The 10,008-nt window shown below is 28.9% G+C and overlaps 1 protein-coding gene across 3 annotated transcripts in view; it reads right to left on the bottom strand.

Moving 5' to 3' along the window:
* Nucleotides 1–374: 374 nt before the first annotated feature.
* The window catches only part of cry (circadian regulator cryptochrome), a 33,085-nt gene continuing 23,451 nt past the window's right edge, over nucleotides 375–10,008 (bottom strand). For 2 of the 3 annotated variants that reach the window (XM_075375873.1, XM_075375874.1), the window contains exons 9-10: nucleotides 7,243–7,399; nucleotides 375–5,465 (exon numbers count right to left, since the gene is read on the bottom strand). In XM_075375873.1, coding sequence (XP_075231988.1) covers nucleotides 5,334–5,465; nucleotides 7,243–7,399 — 289 coding nt within the window. In that variant the 3' untranslated portion in view covers nucleotides 375–5,333. Of the gene's footprint in view, nucleotides 5,466–5,920; nucleotides 6,056–7,242; nucleotides 7,400–10,008 lie in introns of those variants that run through there. The other variant, XM_075375875.1, reaches the window with a different exon arrangement.

The following is a 10,008-nucleotide window of genomic DNA, read 5'->3' as shown; positions in this document are numbered from 1 at the left end:
CAAAAGAAACCTACAGCGAAGGTGAAGACTGAATCATAAATTCACTGATGCAAATGTCTACCGAAGCATTTACATCGACGGCATCCCAGCGAGACCTGGCCTATTACTATTATTATGGATAAATGTAGTTTTATTTATTGTATTCTTTAAATTATTGTATTTTGTTTATTTTTATTAATAAACACTTTTATAATTATCACTGATTCTATTTTACACCAGCATAGGTTTTTTTTAAAAATACTACAGAAATTTGGTATCAAGTATTAAATATAAGGTATGACAGATATAATGTACAAGCAGGACATTAATAACCAAACATTATTATAAAAATAAATGGCATAAATAACAGACAAAAAAAAAATTGAAATAGAATATTTACAATTTACTTTTTAATAACTGGTAATTTATAGTTACCAACAACAGCTAAAGCCACAGATGGTAACTTGATCAGTGTACCGCTATAATATAGATTAAACAGCCAAAATTTACACTATTTTAACAGAATAAATATTGTAATCATTTCTAAAGGTCTTTATAGAGAACTGTGTAATTAGTAATATAGTAATAATTAACTGATGTTTAAGTTCAAAAAGAGAAAAACATTGAACTATTAGATGAGAGCTAAGACAACAAAAAAATTTATATATTTTAATGAAAGGCAAAACAGAGTGGAATGTGTTATAAAAAATATTCAGAGAATAAAATTTAAAAAATAAATACGCAATATAACAGGTATCAGGTTAAACGGATTCATTTTCTTATAAAAATCAAAAAATGTAAAAATATAAAATAAAATAATTATCTAATAAAGGAATAAAAAACATATTAAAAAATTAATACTTTCTAAATTAAACAATAAGATGTTATTAATTACTAAGAACTACTAGTTATTTGTAGTATACAGAATATATCACAAATAACTATTGCTAAATATTATTACAATAAGTTTTGACTAATATAATTATTAGATAAACATTGATATCATAAAAATCTATTAACACTTAACTACACTACTTTAACTGCTAACACTCAACTACACTACTTAACTACTAACACTAACACTACTGATAATTACTTAATCAGTTCAGTCAATTAAACCATCAACATATTGAACAGCACACCTACTACACAGAAAAATCAGATCTTATAAGAAATGTCAAAAATCTAATTAATTGTTCTAAAATACAGATCCACTGTGGAACAATATTTTATTTCCTGAAAAACTATAACTGAAATAATTAAAACCTAACTGCTAAATGGCAAAAATCTTTAAATTTTATTCTCATCACCCTGTTTTCAAGAAAGACATTTTTAGTTTTTTTTTTGTAATTCATACCTGAGATGCACAATAATACTTCACAAAATTTTACAAATAAATAATAAAAAGCAATATTGGTAATACTATTCTTTTTATTCTCTGTTTCAAAAACTTCTGGGGTGATAGATAAAAATAACAACTTCATCAGCTGTGATTATTACCACTGAATCTCAGTGTTTCAGCATGTCTTCTCAAAAGTATGTGAATAACAGCAGTGTCTTTTTTTATATATGTGGACAATTTATGTTAATATCTCAAAGGAGAACAATGACTTCATTAATTAAGAAAGGTCATAAACTTAATTTTGGTTGCCCAGTAGGAGACAAAGACAATCATGGGCACATACAATCCACATATGTGTTGTTCAAATTGTGCACCTGATCTTAGAGCATGGCTTACTAAAAAAAGAAGCTCAATGTCTTTTGCTGTGCCTATGATCTGAAGGGAACCCCATGATCATGTTTCAGATTGTTACTTGTCTCACACAGGTTACTGGTCATACATCCAAAACACAACATTGATCACCTACCCCAAAATACCATCAGCTTTGAGCCTGTATCTGAAAAGGTCAAAGGAAGATGATCTCCAGAGTGAAGAAACTGACCAAGTTACTGAAAATGCTGAGGACAATTTTCCACCAGTGTCAGGTTCGCACCTAATTTCTTAGTTGAAACTGAATGATCTTATTTGTGATCATGACTTACATTAAAAGAAAGCAGAGTACCTAGCTTTCAGACTACAGGAAAATGTCAAAACATCTATTTATCACAATTGTGTAAAACATTTACTATCGTTCTTTTCTTCAAAGGATAATATGGCCTTTTGCACAAATATTGATGGAATTATGAAATATCTGGGATGTGAACATAAAATAGAACAATGGTGACTCTTTATAGATGCTTTCAATGCAAGTTTGAAAGGAGTTCTATTTCATATAGAAAATGTGCTTCCAGATTTTTTACCTATTCCATGCTATAAATATGACAGAGTCATATGAGATGATGAATCTTTTACTTGATTCTGTGAATTACAATACTTACCAATGGAACATATGTGGTGACTTAAAAAGGTCATAACACTGCTTGCCAGAATGCAGCTTGGTTATACAAGGCATAACTATTTCCTATGCAAGTTTGATATTAGAGCAAAAAATCCCATTCCACTGTGAAAGAATGGACTGTACGTGAACACTGTGAACCTGGGACAAAGAAAATTTTACATGAACCACTTGTAGATCCATGTAAAATACTCTTGCCTTCACTTCACATCAAACTCAGTTTGATGAAAAACTATGCGAAGGCCATGAATCAAGAGAAAATGGGATTCCAATACCAACAGGAGAAATTTCCTAAAATTAGTGATGCCAAAATCAAGGAAGGTATCTTTACTGGGCACCAGATAAGGGATCTAATGAAAAATGTACATTTTGATGCATTGCTTCAAGGAACTGAATGGGAAGCTTGGAAAGCATTCAAATCGGCTGTCAATTACTTTCTTGGAAAACACAATCCACCTAATTACAAGGAAATAATTGATAATATGATTGAGGCATATAGAAATATGGATGTAATATGTCTTTAAAGATGTATTTTCTGTATAGCCATGTAAACTTTTTTCCAAGAAATCTTGCAGATGTTAGTGATGAACATGGCGAGAGATTTCACCAGGAAATCTCAAATATGGTACATTGTTACCAAGGCCAATGGGCACTGGCAATGCTTGCAGACTACTGTTGGCAACTGAAAAGAGATACTGTATACACATACAAGAGGAAAATATATGCAAAAAGATTCAGATAGGCATGTAAAATTAAAATTTCCAGTTCAGTTTACAGGCATACATTTTTAGTTTCCTGTAGCTTAAAATGTAATGTAAAAAGAGTATAATACACTTTATAACACAAATTAAATGCATTCTAATTCATAAATCAACAATAAAAAAATCATTACTGTACTGTCTTAATATTGTAAACTCCCAAAATTATTAACCTTTAGCTTTAAAAATAATGCTAAATTCAGTAAACATTAAAATTACTATTTCTCTCAAACCATATTTAATACAATATTTTTGAAAACAGATTTGAATTCAGGAGATAAAGATGTACAAGAAACACCAATTTTCATTCAGGAAACAGAAAAAGTTGAAATTTGTTCCACAGTGTAAAGTAACTACTAGGATACAAAGAGAGAACTGATAAATAAATCTAATATATGATCAGTAATAATAATCATAATTATATGGTTATATACTACAATAAACACCAATTTTCATTCAGGAAGCAGAAAAAGTTGAAATTTGTTCCACAGTGTAAAGTAACTACTAGGATGCAAAGAGAGAACTGATAAATAAATCTAATATATGATCAGTAATAATAATCATAATTATATGGTTATATACTACAATAAACACCAATCCCTAAAACATTAATAGTAAGATTTGAGAGATATACAACACATATTTTTAGTTTTAAGGAATAAAAATAATTTTTAATTATTTAAGGATAAAATAATTTTTTTTTCATTTTTAGGCTTTGATTTAGGAGAGCCACAATTTAACAACCTATTATTAAAACCTGATTAACACTTCTGACTCATACATCCATTATTAAACCTTCTGGTCAGTTTACTCTCTGATTATTTGCCAGCTGCTTAGATAAATGATAGCTTGTGAAGTGAGAATTTCATATAACAAAGTACACATGATTTTGATGCACTATGAATTAAACACATGATCTTGTAGTGATTTCTTTAAAAAAAAATCAATATTTTTACATTCATTGATTATTACAGAATTGACTATGAGAGATGTAATATGCTGAGTTGTTACTCAGAGTTTTGTGTTAAAAGGAACAGAAAATTATGTTCATTCTTGGAAAATTTTACCTGTAGCATTTTTAAATGTGTAATAATTAATAATTAAGCTCTAGTATCAGAAAAATAAATTGAATTGACCTCAAAAACCAAAATGTATTGGTTAATTATCAATTATTTAACACTTTCGCTTACATACCTGGGCAAGTTGATAAACTACTCTACTCTGATCCAATCACATCCAGTCCAACTGTAATCTGATCTTTTTTTCCTCTGCCCTCCACCCATCAACCATTGCCTATCATTTCCTTCCCCTTTTTCCTGTACCATGGGAATCATAGTATCAGTTAAATACCATAGCTCCATTTAAACATCATTCTTGCCTCTTCTAGAATCATAAGGAACAACCACTTCTTTATTGGAGCACACAGTGGTGAAAACTACTGTAGGACAGTCTGAAGACTATTTTCTAAACAGAGGTACTGAATTGAAACTGGCTCTCCTATTCTTCCTAAAATCTAAATCTAATTTATCTTTATATTTTCTTGTCAGAAAGTAAAAAAAAATACTAGAAACATTACATTACTCATTTAGTATTATTCATACAGTTATAGCAGAAATATTAAATATCATAAAAGAGAGTAAAAATGGTTTTTTGGAGAGAAAAGTGGAATAATTCTTGGTGAGACATCTGATGTTTTCAAGTCACCTAGTATACCAGAATTTTCTCTTCAAAATTAAAAAAAAAACCTATTTTTTAAAGGAAGAAATGTAAAAATCTTTTTAAGTTATTAGAAAAATATTTTTATTTCTTCTGGTGAACAAAAATCAACCAGTCAATGGTTTTGGTTTTTTTCATTCTACATTATCTAATCCTTTTAAACAAAGAATACGTTTTTGAATTTTAGTGAAAAGTGATAAAGAGGGCAATAAAGATAATTGGGCTGTTACTAATTTCTCCCTGTATAAAGGGGTCTGTGAGTAATTAAAATCTAATCAGTTGCAAAGGATGAGATAAATACATCATTTACATTAGATCAGTTATTTTTTGAAATTACTACTTAATAAAATGAGACAATAAATCAGTTAGAATTATTCTATATAAATAACTTAAAGTTTAAGTTAAATCAAAATAATATTACTTATAATTACAATCTCATTAGATTGAATTTTTTTTTTTAAATTTTAAAACAATCAGAAATAAATTATGCATTTAAAGCACAGATATGATGGTTGCAAGTATCAGGCAGCCACATAAACTGTCGTACTTCATCTGTACTTGATGGACAACAGTGTGGAATATTTGATAATACATGTTTTCGTATATCTTCCATTTTCTGCAAAAGAAAAACAAATAATTTCACATTACCTTAATTTACATGTACTTTGATATTAGCGACAAGCTAAGAAATTCCAACAGTTTATAAAAAAGAGACTAAATGAAAACACATCTAGCAATATTTAATTCCAGTAATCAATAAGAAAACTGATTTACTACATCTCAATGGTATTTTTATATAACTTTACACCCTCCTATTTTTAAGATAGCACTCCATGAGATGTTCCAAATATTGTCAAATTATCAGGTTGTAAGGACTGCAGTAAACTATTTAATCCAGAACCTTCTTAAGTAAACAACTTATTAATTGTGCTATAATTCATTAGCACTAGTACCAACTGTCCAAAAAAAACTCTGTAGTTTTAAATTAAATTTATTTTATTACATTTAGAATTACAAATGTATGTGTTTTATTACATGAAAGTAAGACTAAAGTTTTTTTTTTACCTCTTGTAACAATATGAGCATAATTTACAGCCTACAGACATCGTTCCTGACAGGAATTGGTTCCATGGCTGAAGTTATTCTTTGGTACAGATAGTCGAGTGAGTGGATTTTTTCTTGGCATATGATATCTCTTATACAGCCCTAAAAGAAGAAATCTTCATAGTCAAATCAGGCAATGATTAAGCAATGGAAACTTGTCTGCTTATCCACCCCCTCTAAAAGCCTGTCATTGACCGCAGTCTGCATAACTTCTGCATAATATGAACGATCTCCATCCTGTTGGAAAATTAGGCCCTCAATATATTCAGTCTGAGGAAACACAAAGCTCTCTAACATGTCTGAGTATACTATCTCTGTAGTATTCTGCTCATGGAAAAAATGGCTCAAATTTCACTTATGCATACCACATCAGACATTCACTTGGACAGTTGCAGGCAAATTCTACCAATCTGTGTGGATTTTCTGAGCTCATACTCAACAATTATGGTAATTCGCTTTCCTATGAACATTAAATATTGCTTCATCAGAAAATAAAGTACACTACAGGTAGTTTTTATCAGCAGAAATGAAGTCTAACATGGTCTTTACCAACTGAATTCTTTGTGGCTTACTGTTAGGTTTAATTTCATGGAGTAGCTGCAGTTTATAAGTACAAAGTTTCATTCACTTGTGAACAACATCCCAGACAGTGCTTTATAGAATGTTTAGTTGACAACTAATATTATGAACTGAATGTTTTAGATTTTGTAGGAAAGACAGTCGAATTCTTTCTGTATATTCAGAACTTGTTTTAGGGCTACCTGGTGAATGTCAATTCAACAGTACAGGCACTGTGCTTTCTTTTGTGTCAATACCATAGTACGGAAACTTGGGCTCATAATATCTTGGCCTGTGCAACAATTTAATACAGCTTCTATCTGATGCAGAATGTATAAACTAAAACTTAATATTGTGGCTTCAAGATAATGCATAAAGCATAAATAAAAAACTATATTTGTTCCTGAAATGGTGGTGAACTTTTTCAGACACTTGGTATTTTTAATCAGTAAAGTTATATTCGGTTTTAAATAATAGCAATGAAATGTTACTATTTTATATTAACAGGCATATAGATACTTCACTAGTGAGAACAAAAACAATACTCAGTGTTGTTATGAGTAGCTACAGGTATGAAAAAACAATAGCAAAACTCTCAATACACACACACGTCCAGTAGTGGACAGCAACACAACCCTGTGTAATCTTAATATTATGAATTATACTATAATACTCGTAAAAAAATTAACATAAAAATTATTAAAAAATAATAATTATATATATTTATATACCTTCCTGTTATACTCAGAAGCTTTACGATGATCAACAATTCTTTCAGGATAATGTTTACCAATCACACACCCATACTTTTCTTGCACTTCTAATGGTGCTTTCCATGGTTCATAAAGAAATTCAACTGGTAATCTACTAATCTCTGGAATATACCGCCTGGAATAAAAAGAAAGAATAAAAAAATCCTTTTATCATCTCTCATAAACATCTCTTACCACTGTAGGCACAGAGAAGTGCATCTGACTGGAAAGAGACTTGGCCATGATGCTATGATGGAAAATTCTTGAAGATACTCCTTGGTTTGCAACAACTGCAATATAAAAAATAACAAATAATAAACAAGGAATGCTTCAATGCAAGTTAAACATTTCAAAAGAATTTTTACAAACATAAAAGAAATGATTTTAAACAACTAATAAAACAGTATAATCTGAATAAAATAACTACAAACAGTCCTAAGTAACAAAATTGATTAAAAAATAATTAAAAAACATTAAGACAATAGAAAAGATAAAGTAAAAAAACTCTGCATTAAATACACAATGGATAATATGTTTTTAAATGAACAATAAATTTACTAGAATTATCAAAACATATCTCACATGTTCTTATTGTTACACACTATATTTGTACATCTCATAATAGAGAGAAATGTAGTTTCACACCCATAAAAAAGAGCACAACACAGAAATCTATGTTAAAGAATCCTAACAGATATTTTTCCTGAAATTGGTGAATATCTTTATAGAACTAAATGTAAAAATAGAATATCATTAATCATATATTTATTGTATAAAAATGGCAAATAGATCATAATTTTTTACTTCCTTCCTAAGGTAGATTAAAAATAATTAATAATAATAATCATCTGTAACCTCCATGGAGAAGTAGTAGCAATCTCAGTCTTTCATCTACGTTTCAGTTTTGAATTTCAGTCAGACATGGCATGTTTCAAACATTATAAATTTCCATACCATATTCACAACCTTCAAGTTTATGTGATGAATTAATCAATGAATATTTTTTTAAAGTAGTATTTATTTTTTAATACTTAAAAATATGAATAGTGTAGTCACATTTAAAAAAAAATAAGTTTAACATAACATGAAGCTTGTTTCTTATTTAGCTAAATTTTTAGCTTTTATCAATATAAAAATTAATCTAATTCTTAGATTTTATTTTAAATCATCACAATCTGAAAGGATTCTAAGCATAACACATTTCCACCTTCAACAATATTGCCAAAAATAATTAAAAGCATACATGAGAAGCAAAAATATACCAGTCAAAATCTAAACAATTCTAAAAATATGAAAGCATTTTTATGAATGCAATTGATCTGCTGTTTCAGAATATACAAAACAATGTTATGAAAGCTCGCCAAAAATTAGTATGGAGTAATTTACATAAAAAGGTTGCAGAGAAAAAAGGTAATAAAAATGGCCCACAAAAAGTACCTAAAATGTAAGAAATGCATGAAAACAAAAGTGAAATTATAGAGTGGTTTGGTGCTGTAACTTGCTTGAAACAAGGGAATATAAATGTAGCCGCTAATTTGTAATAGCAATGGATGGACTTCATAAAGGGAAAAAGGTAAGTCTAAAAGAGGAAAGAAAAGTATGGCTGTTTATTGTAAATATTTTTACATGAGATGAAAGTAAAAATTAAGTTTAGAAATATGTTAATGTTTGAAATGAAAAGATTGCAGTATGGGATATGAATGAAAGTAAAAAAAAAAGACTATTAATGGTAAACAGGAAAGAGAGAAAACAAAGAGGAAAGTTAAAACCACCAGGTGAAATTCTTAAATTGCTAAAAAAAAAGTAATATTCAGATTAAGCTGGAAGAGGATGGAAACACTGGTGGAGAGATAGAAAAAAAATACAGAATTCAATCTTTCATTCATATCTTATCAGAATGCAAGAGGAATAATATGAAGTAAAAAAGGAAATAATGAAAACTTATACAAAATTATTTCACACTAATTCTGAAATGTGGTAAAAATCTTAAGAAGGATCAAGAGTAAAGTAAAACAAAATATGAAAATTAAACTCTTAGATTGTTAGACAAGACAGATTCCACAAGTAAAATGTCTTGCAAATACATTCAACAGATTACAGAGATCATGTTAGGGAGGTTAACATTAAGATGGTTTGAGCATGTTCAGAGAAGGGAAAAGATATTTGAAAATATTGATTTGACATAAGTGGGAAGAGAACAAATGGAAGAACAAGGAAAAAATGGGTAGAAAAAATTTAATATAAAGTAAACTTATAAACTTAACTTAAAGTTAACTTTTATAAGTAAACTTATAAAAGTAGTTCATGGTGGAGTGATGCAATAAAATTTGTGGTCTTTGATCCATCGCCTGAATCAGAATTCTGGATGGGAAAGTAGAATACTAAACTCTTTCTTTTTCTCTGTAAGAATAGCACTGAGATCTGATATATAGTGTAGAATGTGGATGGAATAAACAAATATTATGATAATATTAATAGTTGAAACTCTTAATGTTATCTGATATTTCAAGCATACACATCTAAAGCTGAACTGTATTTTGAGGTTAAGAGCAGATTTAAAATTAATAATATGAGCATCAGGAAAAGTATTTTAACTTTTCTTGAAAGAATAGAATTCAAACATTTCTACTGGCATAAAAGATACTGAAATCAATGAAGTAGAACACTGAAATGGTGGTGTTAACATTTTAATATACTGTAATCAAAAAATGGTTAACATCATAAATACCATGTAGTATTCAGCAT

The sequence above is a fragment of the Lycorma delicatula genome, chromosome 9 (assembly GCF_047948215.1).
Source record: "Lycorma delicatula isolate Av1 chromosome 9, ASM4794821v1, whole genome shotgun sequence".
Classification (NCBI taxonomy): domain Eukaryota; kingdom Metazoa; phylum Arthropoda; class Insecta; order Hemiptera; family Fulgoridae; genus Lycorma; species Lycorma delicatula.
Note: the sequence above shows the minus strand (reverse complement) of the source record. Positions and strands in the feature narration are given on the sequence as shown.